Source organism: Lolium rigidum, chromosome 4 (assembly GCF_022539505.1).
Source record: "Lolium rigidum isolate FL_2022 chromosome 4, APGP_CSIRO_Lrig_0.1, whole genome shotgun sequence".
Lineage (NCBI taxonomy): Eukaryota > Viridiplantae > Streptophyta > Magnoliopsida > Poales > Poaceae > Lolium > Lolium rigidum.
The window spans coordinates 12641779-12657446 of NC_061511.1; the positions used below are offsets into that span (position 1 = coordinate 12641779).

Here is a 15668-nt window from a genome sequence, read left to right on the forward strand (position 1 = left end):
AATCTAAGCAGGGGATTTAAGAGTGGTATGAGTACGAGCGTACTCAACAAGTTCATTATAGAAAAGAGGTGTTTAATGCACTAGCTACGATATCGGACCGGAAAGTCTAATACCAATGCAGGTTTTGATAAACATTTCTTCAAGAGGTTGCTTTTATTTAGAAGAACTATGTCCGTCGGCCTTCACCGGTTTACTAGAACTTCATGGAGTTCCTTTCCGGCAGCGTTCGCGAGTTCCAAATCCCGGAACGAGGAGTGACGGAGTCACGATTCATTACACTCTGCGAGAGGTGTGTTGCTTTACCCATAAGAGATCTTAACCTTGGTGCCAACCGGGCAGCCTTCCCGTCCACACTTCCTTCGGTGTGAGGCCCGGTATAAGGTCATAGCCAATCATATTCCTCCGCTACCTCGCACACACACCCTTTGTTGCATACCCCGACCCTGGGTCCTCGCCGGTCCCGTTATACCAATTAAGGATGGACCCCGACCACGACAACAGTTCTGGGCTCTTACCATAAACTCCTTCGCCGGTAGCTGCAACCCATCGTAGACCGCAATAACCGTGGGGAACTTTTGGCTTCCCCAGCCTACCGCTTGCTCCTCGGGCGACAAGTGTCTACGGACAATGCCGTGGGGAACTTTTGGCTTCCCCAGCCTACCGCTTGCCCCCTTGGATTACAAGTGTCTACGGTAAAGCGCGTCCGTTGATGTACAAGAGTTCGAAATACGATTGACTATTCCGTCCCACTCCAGATCTTATGGTTAACACGGGTATTACAGCACAAGAATCACTGGACGACATTTGTTGTTTAATCCTAGATGGATATAAACCCTTGCAATGGAACCTCCACCATATCAACACAATCCATGGTTCTATTGCCCACCATTTAGTCATATTCATAGTTATGAAAGTAGTGGTTTTGCTTTTTATGCAATAGTGATAAACATAGTACTTTGCAAGTAATTTGGTAAAAATACTCAAATGACATGAGCAAGCGATGAACTTGCCTGAACACTGTAAAATGTTGCAGTTAGATGGTGTGGACTGACCCTTGTCCCCTGTTGCTGAAAGATAGCATCATTGTCCGATAAGGGCAATGGTTAAAGAAGCATTTATGCATGATTCCATTTTTAGGGTTTGTTCCCCCTTCCGATGTCTTATCATTTCATGTGAGAGGTTAATACTAAGAATGATTTAGGGATACTCTGTTTAGGATAAAATACAACCTTGAAATGTTGTCAAGGTGTTTTTAAAGTCTAAAGACATTTATGGACTAATTTTCATTATTGAAAAGATAAGGTGTGATTTAAATGATTATTTTAATCATCAAATTTGGACTTAATCTCGTTTGTCTTCAAAAATTCCTTTTCATATTTTATTATGATAGAGAATTTTACCCTGAGTAGTTTTCATATTTTTAATTATTTTTTTAGAGCTATTTATCCTTTTCTATGCATTTTCAAAGTTTCAGGTTTAAATGAGTTTGTGAAAAGTCTAAAATGCCCCTGGGCCCACTTGTCAGGGTGGCCCAGCGGGTTGAGTCTAACCCGAGCCGCTCCAACCGGCTCGGTCGGACTCAGTCGCTCTCTTCCTCTCCCCTCTCGCGAAACCCTAGCCCTCTCCTCTCCCGCGACGCCGTCGACGCTTTATTCCGGCCGCCTCCGGCCATCCCCGCCGGTGAGATCGGTCGCAATCGAACGGCCGCACGACGGCGCACCGATCGGTCCGCGCTCATCTGTGTTTCTTCGCCGCCACTGCTCACCCCCAACGCCTCTGCGACACGGCCGTGGTGATTCGCGGCGATTCGTCGCCCGCCGACGAACCTAGCGCTGTGGCGTGGCCGTGTGCTTAGCCGTGGTTGCGCTGGAGCCTCTGCGCTCGGCGAACGCCTGGCTTGGCCATGGCTTGGCGCTGCCGTGGCCAGGCTATGCCGCCGTGCCGCCACGGTGACGCCGTGGTGCTCTGCTCCAGGTCAGTGTCCCCGTCTTCTTCCTTCTCTCCTTCTCCTCTTTGTCTAGCTCTGGCTACTGGTCTTGCTTCCCCTCGTGGAGATGCTGGCCATGCCATGATGCTGATGCTGTGCCGTGCTAGGGCTTGGCATGCTGCTGCGCTATTGCTGCTGTGCTTGCCATGGATGCGCGTATGCTGCTGTGCTGTGCTGCTGCCATGAATCCCAGCTGCTGTGCTGGTGCTATGAGTATGCTGCTGTGCTGGTGCTATGAGTATGCTGCTGTGCTGCTGTTCTTCTCTATAACTTGCTGTTGTAACTCATGAGCTCTTGCTCATGAGCATACTGTGATGTTATGGCTCTATTTAATTGTTCCTGCTGTTGCTATATGACTCCTGCCTCTCATGTGTATGCAATTCCTTGCCCCTGGCTTGATCATCATGCATGATCCTTGCATTTTTGCAAGTGCCAGTGCTCCTGGTGTGCTATCTCTTGTGCTTATATTCATGGATATGCTCAATTGAGCATAGCTTTGGACTTGACAGCTCCATCCTTTCATGGAGTGCTTTTGGAAACAATTGTAATGCTTTTATTTACTTAGCTGTGATGCAATTGCTCAGGTTATGTGGTTGATTTAATTATCTGGTCCATGTATTGATACTAGAATGGATTCTAGCATGCTGTAGCATGCTCTAGCAAGCTTCTGATGATCTTATGATCATCAGTTGCTTGTAAAAGCCGCTCTTTGGTGTCTGTGCCTCACTGCTGCTCAGTCTGTGATGTGTGTGTATCACACAAGCTTGTCTTGGTGTGTGCTGGTGCTTGCTCAAGCATCTGCTGATCCTTGCAATGATCCTCTGGATCATGTGCAAGTGTTCCAGTTACTGGTGACTTATGTATTTCATTTATCTGTAAAGCTTGTCATTGTTTAATGGATAAATGAGATGAACTGCTTGTAGTGATGACTCTTATAATTAGTTTGATTGAGCTAGAGGGATGCCAACAGTTGTTGGGGACCCTAGCTCCTCTTTGAACCCATCTGGGTGATGATATTAGTGCTGGGCTTGATGGTTTGGCTGTTTCAGTGGTTGAGGTGACCCTAGCAGTATTCATATACTGCCGTTGGGTAGCTCCCCTCTTGTTGGCTTGTTGTGGCTCGCTAGATGCTTTCTGGGTGATCTTTTTGTTGGATTGCCAGTAGCTTTTGATGTTGAAATCAAATAGATAATGATTTGTCTAATGTCTGATGGTTAGTGAGCCATTTAGTGCTAGGTCAGTTGGGCTAGGCTAGCTGTGGATCAATCCTTGCTGGATTCTTTGGTTTGCCTCAGTGATAATACACTTGGCTTGACCATTTCCTCCCTAGGATGATTTTCTTCTGGCTTATTCCCCTTTTTGCCAGCATCAAATGGTTTAACACCAAATGATGATGCTTACAGGGTAATCATACCCTCTGGCTTGTGTATGTGTTATGCACATGCTGGTGTTATGAGCAAAACAGATGTTTGCCCATGATTCTTTATGTATACCTCACTCCAACTCCTAGATTAAGTTGTTGGTGTAGAGGATTGCTTCTGGTTTGGTTGGTTTGCTTGCCCTGCTCCTCCTTGCAAGCTTGTGATGCTTGGGTTAATTTCTGTGGTTGCTGGAATAGGTTGAACAGCAGTGGCTGTTCTTGTTGTGTTCTTACCCTGGTGATGCTTGTCGATGGAATGGCTAGGGTTTGGCTGTGAAAAGTTTATATATGCCCTGCCCTTGCTTCTCTGGTCGACAACAAGGCCTGGTCATTTTGGTGACTCTCCCAGGCTGTGTGTGCTGGTGGGCATGCACACTGCCTTGTGAGCTGCCTGTGTGGTTCCTGGTTGGGACTTGGTCCATTTGGTGGATCAGCTCGGCTGATCTTGATAATATCCTCTCAACTTCTCATTTTCTTGCTAACCTGCCAAGTGGCAATGCCACTTGGCATAATCCTTTGTTTGTTTCATGTTTGTGCAGGGAACAATGAGATGATCAAGATGAAGATCAAGATCACCATGCACAAGCTTTTCATGAAGATAATCTTGTGTAGTTTAGGACATTTCATTAAATTGTAATTTTTCCTTTTTCTTTTTCTATTTCTTCAATTCTTGTAATGTGTTGTAAATTCATAATTCACAAGAATATTGTAAATCACAATGTATTATGTGTGTTGATCAATAAAGCTCAAAGTTTCTCTAATGAGCTTTAATTATATGTTTTATTATTTATGTAATATATTATTGATATATATTTAATGAATTATCTCAATTTGAATTATGAAATAATCAAGTGATGTTTAAATTTGAAATTCAAACACAAGTTTGTTTGAATTCAATCATGCAACTTAAAGTTTTGATGCACTAACTCTCCTCTCTTCTCAAAACCCTAATTGAGCTAAATGAGGTGCAAGTTTATCGCATTCTCGAAACCCTAACCCTGTAAGGTGTCGAGAGAGAAACTTGTCCCCCTTCGATGTAGTTTTTTTTAAAAGCGTGAAATTTCCCCAGAATTTACGATGCAATGCACATCCCTTTCTAAAATCTACCCCTCGATCGTCTCTAAACCTGAGACATTACACACCCCATTTTGCGCCGTAGCCTGGGGCACCACATTATTGTTTGCCACGTCGTGGAGATATGTGTGACACAATAGGGTTAGATCTGTGAATTTGTTTCGCCAAAAGTTTATTCTTCAAAATCTTTTTAACTTTTGGGTTATTTTTTTCCATTTTGCCTGAACAATTATATGAAATCTTCAAATCACAAGTGCACAGGACGGTAGGTCCCTAGCGCACGCTCGCTTGGCCACACGTCGGGGAGGCCGGTGGCAACATCGCACGTTTGGGTGGGAGGCCAGCGGCGATCACGGTTGGCTGGGTAGGAGTGGCCGACATAGGTGGTGCTCCTGACCGGAGCAGAGAATGGGGCGGGGCGATTTGACAATAGGGAAGATAAGTCGGGTGGGTTGGCCTGTTTTTATATTTTTGGCCACAATAAGCTCTTTGGACGAGCGCTGGGCGCGCCGGCACCCGCTAGACACATCCTTTTCTTTTGTCAATCGGGAGAGGTCCGGAAGGGCTAGGTACCGACTTTCATTACGTGTAAGGTCATTCAAAAAGTAGAAAATTAGAAGACATACCTTAGAATTAGCATAAAGGACCCTACAATAGATAAGGAAAACACATTAAGATCATTTTACACCAGGTGACTCCACAATCTGCCTTCTTCTCCAGCGCCATGTACGGAACCACTTGGTCCAAAGAAGAAGATGAGCGTCGCTTTGTGTTCTTCACATGGCCTCCCAATGGAGGTTGAGCAACAACCAAAGCTAGTGACATGGAGCCGCCCTTCAGCCATCTGAGCCGGTGGTCAATATAGGACCGCCGAGATTGAACAACTTTATCTTCCAATATACCAAACACCTAACACCGTCTTGACCCATCTTTAGCTTTGATCTTCCTTCTCTTCACACTATCACCATGTCCAGCAGGAGAAAAAGAATAACATCAGCGCCAGCTCAACTCTGGACAAAACATCACATCTAGGTCTTATTTTAGACGGAGATCACATCAGCTTCCCCCGTCCACCTTTGGCTCCAACCCTTGAAGCACCGCAAAGAGGATGAACACCACTAGGAAGCTCCTACTCTAACCTGAAGGGTCAGATGCATCTCTCCAGGAATGAAGCCGAACACCCATACATGGTGCCGACAGTGAGCATGGTTGGCCGAGGCGGCGTGGCTAGTGGAGGTGGTTCTCCTGACCTGAGTGGGGGCGATTCGGCAACAGGAAATATGAGTCAGGTGGATTGGCCTGTTTTTTTTTCGATAGTAAGCGCTCGGGATGACCAATAGGCCTGTCCCTCCCCATAATGTGTATAGCAAGAAATCATTCTACTTTTGTGTTGCTTTGTGTAACATTTGAACTTAATGACGAGTATAGGTTTTGGACACAAGATATCTCTTCGCGGTCCAAACCATAACACTCATACATGGTGGTCAAGGCCACCGCCCTCTTCTTTGTGATGCGTTGGAGTTATTTGGACTTAATTGGATTTATTTGCCATTTATCTGTTCTTATTGGAAATTACTCATATTTGGCTTTTATTTGCTATTTTCGCAAATGTGAGTGATCATGTACCATCTACGGTTTGAGCTCTCTAAACCAAAGCCTATCCCCATATATAAACCTTCTATCTAGCACACAAGTCTTTTCACTCAAACCTTGGCTCGGGTGGCGGAGGCCGAATATTCTTTGTTTTCCACAATTTTTTTGGAAAATTTGTATTCTATATATGGCATGACACTGATCATGTTGTTTCACATATAGGATTTTCAAATAGTCAACAAAGATGGCTCTGATTTCGTTTCCTGAATTTTTCACAGGACCGGATTACCCGGATTACCAGAACCCTCATAATTCTTTCGTCTTCTCTTAGGCCTAGACAAGGTTTTGCACTTTTTCCCTGGCGGTTTTTATTTCCCGAGTCAGCACGAGCGTGTCGTTTCGATGTGTGACTGGCATTTAAAACGATAGGGGCCGTCTACCTCATTGTTGTGTAGTGGAGGAGTTTGTGCTTTGTCGGAAAAATCAAGGACATGAAGCAAGATCCTTGGGATCATGTGGACTTGACTTGAACTTCGGGACATACATTTTTCCTATGTACCACTTTAGTTTTCAATTTTTTTAATTATTATATTACACAGTGTTGCTTCTAGATTGCTTAAATTTAGTATTTTATTATTAGAGAAAATCTTTTTCCATATAATTAGATGGTATCCCATAGTTGCATTACCCTAAAATCAACAAAAGGGTTAAATAATATTGCCCAATGCTCCCACGCCCTCCCCTGTGTTGGAAGTCTGAACTCTTTGTTACAAGTACTTAGTGCTTTGTTAAGTTGTGTTCAGGTCATTAGGTGTAGAAATAATGTTGTCTCTTACCATAAGCAGGTCACTCATATGTTAATTAGTACAACGTGCTTATCTCCTGATTTTTCAGGGTACTGGTGTCTGTTGCTTTTAACCTTTTGGCTTTTGTTTTGAGACTTTGTTGAACCTGAACATTGCAATAATCGGTTGTGTGCACCATGAGGTGCAAACGCCAGGAGAGTTGCTATTCTATCTATTACCTAAAAATAATAATTAATAATAGCTGAATATGGTCACAGAAAATCGATACTGGTGGGACTATAATCACAATGTCATGAATACACTAAACATGTATAGCTATTCGGTTGTTACCATCTTGGATGGGTATTCATGCACTGTCACAAGTTCTAATATCCAACTAGCAAATAGTCTGCATCCCTGTGGATGCAACCTCCTTCAATTTCTTATATTAGGCTCTAGATTCGGCTTATTTTGTTACCGAAGACCACAACACATCTTATTTGCTGACAATGTGATTGCAGAAACTCTTTATTTTCAAGAGATACTTGGTTGGAATTTATGAGGGATTCCCTCATTTTTTAATTCCTTCCTTTTGACTACCGTAGTTATTATTTCATATATATTTGATAAAAGGTCTGTTTCATCAGAAATGCAAGAGGGAAGATAAATGAATCTATCACACTAGCATACACATGTTTGAAAAAACTACTCAACAGTACGTATAATTATCCATTTCCAACTTTCAAATCCAAGTGGCCATTCTTATACTGGAGGCTTCGAATTTGTATATCTTATAAGACTTGTTTCCTACCACCAAGATTTAAACCAAGTGAGTGGAACTGTACTCCAGTGGTAAGATAAAAGTTAACAAATTTATAAATATGTATTTCTTTAACAAAAATGATATATGCAACAATCTCAATCTATTTACCATTCGTATGAAATTTGTGAACACACATCTTTGATCTCTCTTCTTCGTAGACATTTTCTACAATCAACTTTTGAGAAATACCGTCGTGAAACAGTAACTATCAAATAATATTTATGTATCGTCAGCTAATTTCTTGTCTCTCTCCTTCCATGCATGATTCAACAGACTCGGAAGTGATCTGAAGCCACATTATTCTTATTTTGCATCAATCTCTGGCAATGACTACCCGATGGTAGGAATAGGATGAACAAAAGGGAACTGGTAAATGCAGCCATGAACCAATCAATCAATATCTGAATATCATAAGGTAAACTAGTACATATATTGATTGTATCACATGCGTACACAGAGTTTACATGTAGGAGTCAAGATCCTCTATCTATTCTCAAACTAAGAACCCTAGCTAGAAGCACGACAGTAAGAAAAGCAGCCTCCAACCCACGCCACCGTCAGTCCTGGTGGAACCAAGGCTTCTCCAGCGCCTCCGCTGCGGTGAGCCGCTTCGCTGGGTTACTCTCTAGGAGCCCGCTGAGCACCTCGAAGCCGGCGGACGACAGCCTCCATAAGGGGAACCGACACCGAAGAGGATGCCCGAGTAGCTTCGTCTTCAATCCTGCTGCTATCCTCGGCAGCTTCGACTTGTTTTGTCTTGGCAGCTTCGACTTCCACTCTGCCGTTATCCCCGAGTACCCAGCCCAGTCCTTGATCTTCTTACTCTTAGGGTCGACGACGCGGAACACTTTGCTCATGATCTTCTCTTCCGAGTCGTCGGGGCCGAAGGTGGGCATGCCGGTGCCCGAGAGGAGGTCGGCCATTATGCATCCAAGCCCCCACGTGTCCGCGCGCTCGTCGTACTCGCACGAGTGCAGGAGGAGCTCCGGCGCGCTGTACGCTGTCGCAATTGTCACCTCCGGCTGCTTCGGGCCGCTCTCTTTCTTCCGGGAGATCCCGAAGCCTCCGATCTTGTAGACGATGCCGTCCTCCTTGAGCTCGCCGTCTTGGATCATCGCCCCCTTCTTGTTCTTGGGCCTCCTCTCCGTCCTGTCCTCCGTGCCGTCATCGAGGATGACGTTCTCGGGCCTCATGTCCAGGTGCATGATGCCCGTGGCGTGCACGGAGCTGACCCCCTCCAGGAGCTGCTTCATGATCCGGCACACCTCGGCCTCGGAGAGCCGACGACGACGATTGGCACGGCGCTGCATGTAGCCGCGTAGGTTGAGGCGGCCGGCGTATTCCATGATGAGGAAGGAGTCGTCCGAATTGACTTTGGGGACGACTTTGTCCAGGAGCTTCACGACGGAGGGGATGCCGTCGCACGTCCTCAGACACCTGCACTCCCGCCAGACCTCTTGAAGGCCGGAAAAGATTAAGTCGTCGCCGGCGTCGATCCCGGTCCCGCTGAGCCGCTTCACGGCGACGATCCGGCTCTCCTTGGTGTCCCACGCTTTGAGCACCTCGCCGTTCATGCCCGCGCCCAGCCTCGCCAGCGGCTCGTAGCGCGCCATGTAGGCAGGCCAGACAGCCTGATTCCGGTGGCCGCCGCCGCTCCCACTCGTGGAAGCAGCCATCGCAGTCGCAGAACAAGACGATTCGATTCGCGCTGGTGTAGTCGCCGTGGAAGGAATAAGCGCAACGAGTTGAGTAATTGAGCTCCGGTAAACGTAGCTAGTTTACTGCCCTTATGTAGGCGCCCGGAGAACGTAGACTGCACGCCTAGATACCTGGCCTGGACTTCAACTTCTGCTCTGACTCGGAGTCAAAACCGATCACATTCGTAACACCCAGAACTGCTCATGTACACACACGTCCGGATCGAAACCATGGACTGCACGCGTGCCTGGAGTCCAGCTCGTACTCCAACTCCGAGCCTAAACTGATGAGACCCCCCAGAAACTATTTCATGGTTTTTTTTTTCTGACAGGATTCACAACAATTATGCAAAGTTAATGTCAAAAAAATTATGCAGAGTTTGCCTAAAACACAACTTTGTTTGAACTCAGTCTAGTAATGCCTTAAATACTTGTGATCACGAGTTCAGAACTCTTATACTAGGTCGTCAAACAGATTTTAAACTCTTGTTAGTCATCCTTTCACGTGCACAAATGGCATAGCACGAGCACCCGCACACCCTCCACCGTGTGTACAGTTAATCACCAAGATCTGGATCATATTGAATGGAATCATACTCCAGTCGTATTCAAAGTTTAAAATAGGGTGCTAAATGAAATGTCGTACTAATAGTATATTTTAAATAGCGTTTTCAAAATAATACTAAATATATCCTAAAAATAAATAATTTTACTAGAAAGAATGGATATATATATAGTCTAAAAATGACTGAATCATACATATATAACCACATATAAAAATAGATCTCAAATATTTTAGAAGGCTAACATCAGCATTTCACAAGGCAACAACATAGTATAAATTATTTATTAAAAATTATTAACATTAGCGATACTATCTTCTTATTTAGAAGTGGAACCAACAAATTACAGTTCATCACCACGAAAAAGTGAAAGCAACTTACCTGAAAAAAATAGCGCGGTAACGCTATGAAGTTTTACCATGATATAGCATCATATTTTGCAAATAGCGCCACATCGAGCAAAATTACTAAAACTTAGCGTGGACTCTCTAGATAAGCTAGCGCGCTATTAACGGAGAAATAGTGTGCTATTTTAAACCTTGGTCGTATTGCAGCTGCAGCTAGGGTTAGTCGTTGCCTAGGGGTGTGTTCGGTTCTGGAATTTGGTGGAATGGAACGGGACGGTTTCGCACCCAGTCCTCGTTCTTGTGTTCGGTTGGAGAGAAGGAACGGAACGAGCGAAAAAAAAGAAAAGCTCACGCTAACCATCTCTTTCTTTCACTCTCATTCTCTCGTGCCCACCACGCGGCGGCGGCCAGCACGCGACGACGGCAAACGCGCGGCGGCGGCCAGCACGCGGCGGTCGAAGCACGCCCGATGGCCAGCACGCGGCGGCGGCTAGCCTGCGGGGGGCTAGGCACGCGGCAGCCAGCCTGCGGGAGGCCAGGCACGCGGCGGCGGCTAGCCTGCTGGGGGTCAGGCAAGCGGCGGCGCCTAGCACAAACTGCGACGACCAGGCAGGGCACACGCGGTGGCCAGGCATGCGCGGCCGTGCTCCTCCATTTTGGCCTGGATTGACTTTAATTTGCAAAAAATCATGTTTAGGCTTATGTTAATTTTGATTTGGATAAAAAATCATGTTTAAGTCCGTTCCCTTCCGCTGTGAGATTCCTGAACCGAACAGAAAACGGAACCATTCCGTTCCTCGATTTTTTCTGAACCGAACACGGAGTCGGAACCGTCCCATGACCTCGAAACGGAACCATTCCATTCCATTCCTCCTCATTCTGGAACGAACACATCCTAGGTCGACCGATCAACACTGGCATTTTTCAGCGTACCATCTTCTGAGCGCATTTTCGGGGTCTGATTGGTTGCTCGTATCGAAAAATCTTCGTTTCCATTTTTGGCCCGCTGTATGAGGCGAAACGAACCTTGGGTATGTTTGTACATTACCGTTTGGATCCCAACAAAATTTCTTGGTGCAGTTTTGGGCCATTGATTGATAGGCAACAATCTTCGATATGTTGGTTGACGAAGGAATAACCGGCTGTTTGGTTTTGCGCTAACCAACCATGCCCTTACCTCCCTCTTCAATGGTGCTCTCACTACTAACACTAATAGGAAAATTCCTATAGCCGCAAAAAATATTGCCGGTGCATCAAAAATTGTGCCCGCCGGTGCTAAATAGTACCGGCGCACCATGTCTCTGCCGCGTCGGTGATGACCCAATACCGCCGGCAAAGAAGAAACTTAGTGCGCCGGGGATAAGGGTGAACCAGGTTCCAGGCGAAGTTGAAAATCGGGACACCTTACCACCGGCGCACCTACAGTAGTAAGGGGAGATGCAATTTTCCCTCCCTGCCCCCTCCCTCCCGGATTGCCTTTTCAGTTTCCGAAAAAATAAAAGAAAATGATAGAAAATTCAAAAAATAAAATCCTTTGAACTGCCCAGTATTATGTAATATAGTTTTAATGAAAATTTTAAAAAATGAATTTTGATATATTATGCAAAATGGCGTCATCTTTCGGTAAAACGGGATTTCTGGTTGCATACGACCTCCGATGAAAAACTTTTTTATTATTTCCTACTTCTTCATTCAAATCTAAAACCTGAAAATAGTCTCGTTTCTGTTTTAAATTTACCGGATCTAATTTTTGTCCGATATGTTGGCCTCCTCCATCACCTCCGGCCTCCTCCACCTCCTCCGGGATCCTCCACCTCCGGCCTACCCCTCCTCCTCCTCCTCCTCCTCCTTCTCCTCCACCTCCTGCTACACCGGTGCGGCAACCTTCTGCACCTCCTACACCGGCGCAGAGACGACAACCGCGGTTGCCGAGCTAGATCTATATCTAGATTTGAATTTTTTTTGTTTTCTTGTATAACTTACTGTCGGCGCACTAGACAGGTACGCCGGGAATAACGCGAGTTACCGCCGGCGCACCAGTTGGTGCGCCGGCAATAAGCTATTACCACCAGCCTGTTCCCACCGGCGGGCGCTAGTGCGCCGGCAATAGCCTTTTTTGGTGCGCCGGCAATAAGCCTTTTCCTAGTAGTGTAACTAGCCATTACGATTCAGAACATAGTAGAGTAAGCACACATGACATACATGATCAAAAGCAAGGAAGAGCTAACTACGTATAAGCATTGCCAGGGCAACATATAACACCTTGATCAAAAGCAAGGACGTTCCAGGGGCATAGAAGCCCGTCGAACTTCTTCATCAAAAGCCACGGTCATTGTTTTAACATCACTGGTTCACCACTAGAAAGTAACATTAAAACTAGCCGGATTCTCATCCCTGCCGGAGAGAAGACGCCGCGATTGTTGTGGGAGGAGCAGACCAGCCCCCTCCCCCCTCGGCAAAAGCGACCAACACCGAGAGCAACCTCATCACCCACATGAAACAAGGTCAAACACTCTCGATGTTGTAGAACTCTCGGAGCCGTCGCAACGATTTTTATCGCTTTGTCGCGCCCTTCGCGATCCACCGAGAGCACCTTCCGGGGGCGCCGCCCCGACAAACCACCGCTCACTCTCAAGCTGCGACGCTCCACGACCTAGTTGTCTGCAACCGAAGCTGCACAGAGAAACTACCTGCACACCACGGCCGCCACACCACATCTGAGGCCGCCGCCTCGATATACTGCAAACCGCCCTCTCTAGGACGCGTCAGCCGAGTCGACAACCCCTCTGCACACATAGCTCGAGATTGTCACCCATGCCATGCAAGACACTGCACTACACCATAGAGTCGTCACCGCATTGCTTCCCAAGGTCACCGCCTCGGTGCACAAAATCCAAGAAAGAACTCCTGGGAGGTCAAGCTAAAATTTTCCAGGGAACATCCATGTTTTCTCAGACCATCTAAACAAACCAGTATCTCTTAGACAACATAATAGGCAGGGACAAGTATCTCTTAGGCAACATAGCAAAGGACATAGAAATCGTTAGACAGCCATAACACATCTTATTTGCTGAAAATGTGTATGTATAGAAATTCTTATTTTCAAGAGATACTTGGTTGGAATTTATGAGGGCTTCCCTCATTTTTTAATTTCTTCCATTTGACTACCGGTATTTATTATTTCATATATTTTCGATAAAGGGTCTGTTTCATCAGAAATGCAAGAGGGAAGATAAATGAATCTATCACACTAGCATACACATGTTAGAAAAAACTACTCAACAGTACGTATATTTAACCATTTCCAACTTTCAAATCCAAGTGGCCATTCTTATACTGGAGGCTTCGAATTTGTATATCTTATAAGACTTGTTTCCCCTAGCTACCACCAAGATTTGAACCAATTGAGTGGAACTGTACTCCAGTAGTAAGATAAAAGTTACTTTAACAAATATAGATATGTATTTCTTTAATAAAAATGATATATGCAATAATCTTAATTTATTACCATTCGTATGAAATTTGTGAAGACATCTTTGATCTCTCCTCTTCTTAGGCATTTTCTACAATCAACTTTTGCGAAATACCCTTGTGAAATAATAACTTTATCAAGCAATATTTATGTATAGTCAGTTAATTTCTTGTCTCTCCCCTTCCATGATTCAACATACTCGGAAGTGATCTTAAGCCACATTATTCTTATTTTGCATCAACCTCTGGCTATAACTGCCCGATAGTAGGATGAACAAAAGGGAACTGGTAAATGCATGCATGAACCAATCAATCAATATCTGAATATCATAAGGTAAACTAGTACAAATATTGATTGTATCACATGCGTACACATGGTTTACATGTAGGGATCCAGATCCTCTATCAATTCTCAAACTAAGAACCCTAGCTAGAAGCACGACAATGTAACAAAAGCAGCCTCCAACCCAAGCCGTCACCGACAGTCCTCCTGGAACCAAGACTTCTCGAGCGCCTCCGCTGCGGTAAGCCGCTTCGCCGGGTTGCTCTCCAGGAGCCCGCTGAGCACCTCGAAGCCGGCGGACGACAACCTCCAGAAGGGGAACCGGCGCCGAAGAGGATGCCCAAGTAGCTTCGTCTTCAACCCTGCCGCTTTCCTCGCCAGCTTCGACTTGTTTTGTCCGGGTAGCTTTGACTTCCACTGTGCCGCTATCCCCGGGTACCCAGCCCAATCCTTGATCCCCTTACATTTAGGGTCGACAACGCGGAACACTTTGCTCATGATCTTTTCTTCCGAGTCGCCGGGGCCGAAGGTGGGCATGCCGGTGCCCGAGAGGAGGTCGGCCATTATGCATCCGAGCCCCCATGTGTCCGCGCGCTCGTCGTACTCGCACGAGTGCAGGAGGAGCTCCGGCGCGCTGTACGCTGTCGCAATGGTCACCTCCGACTGCTTCAAACCCCGCTCTTTCTTCCGGGAGATGCCGAAGCCTCCGATCCTGTAGACGATGCCGTCCTCCTTGAGCTCGCCATCTTGGATCATCGCCCCCTTCTTGTTCTTGGGCCTCCTCTCCGTCCTGTCCTCGGTGCCATCGTCGAGGATCACGTTCTCGGGCCTGATATCCAGGTGCATGATGCCCGTGCCGTGCACGGAGTTGACCCCCTCCAGGAGCTTCTTCATGATCCGGCACACCTCGGCCTCGGAGAACCGACGACGACGACGATGGGCACGGCGCTGCATGTAGCCGCGTAGGTTGAGGCGGCCGGCGTACTCCATGATGAGGAAGGAGTCGTCCGAATTGACTTTGGGGACGACTTTGTCCAGGAGCTTCACGACGGAGGGGATGCCGTCGCACGTCCTCAGACACCTGCACTCCCGCCAGACCTCTTGAAGGCCGGAAAAGATTAAGTCGTCGCCGGCGTCGATCCCGGTCCCGCTGAGCCGCTTCACGGCGACGATCCGGCTCTCCTTGGTGTCCCACGCCTTGAACACCTCGCCGTTCATGCCCGCGCCCAGCCTCGCCAGCGGCTCGTAGCGCGCCATGTACTTAGGCCAGACAGCCTGATTCCGGTGGCCGCCGCCGCTCCTACTCGTGGAAGCAGCCATCGCCGGACGAGACGAGCCGATTCGATTCGCGCTGGTTCAATCGCCGCTGAAGAAACAAGGGCAACGAGTTGAGAGCTCCGGTGAACGTAGCTAGTTTATGTAGGCCGCCCGGAAACCTAGACCCCACGCCTAGCTATACCTGGCCTGGACTCGGAATCGGAGTCAAAACCGATCACATTCGTAACCCACAAACTATTCATGTGTACACGTACGGATCGAAAGCGTGGACTGCACGCGTGCCTCGAGTCCAGCTCGTACTCGATGTCTCCATCCGAGTCTAAACTCACGAGTCCCGGTCCGGAAAC

General features: G+C 46.7%; 2 protein-coding genes across 2 annotated transcripts; both read right to left on the reverse strand.

The window, feature by feature from the left end:
- Nucleotides 1-8239: 8239 nt before the first annotated feature.
- On the reverse strand, nucleotides 8240-9358 carry LOC124646696 (putative cyclin-dependent kinase F-2). The gene has a single exon (XM_047186778.1). The coding sequence runs from the start codon at nucleotides 9356-9358 to the stop codon at nucleotides 8240-8242; it is 1119 nt and encodes a 372-aa protein (XP_047042734.1).
- Nucleotides 9359-14235: 4877 nt separating this feature from the next.
- LOC124646698 (putative cyclin-dependent kinase F-2) lies at nucleotides 14236-15363 on the reverse strand. The gene has a single exon (XM_047186779.1). The coding sequence runs from the start codon at nucleotides 15361-15363 to the stop codon at nucleotides 14236-14238; it is 1128 nt and encodes a 375-aa protein (XP_047042735.1).
- Between the last annotated feature and the right edge of the window lie 305 nt (nucleotides 15364-15668).

What these genes read in the sequence shown, in the direction of transcription:
- LOC124646698 (XM_047186779.1), bottom strand. Translation starts at nt 15,363, where the DNA reads ATGGCTGCTTCCACGAGTAGGAGCGGCGGCGGCCACCGGAATCAGGCT.
- LOC124646696 (XM_047186778.1), bottom strand. Translation starts at nt 9,358, where the DNA reads ATGGCTGCTTCCACGAGTGGGAGCGGCGGCGGCCACCGGAATCAGGCT.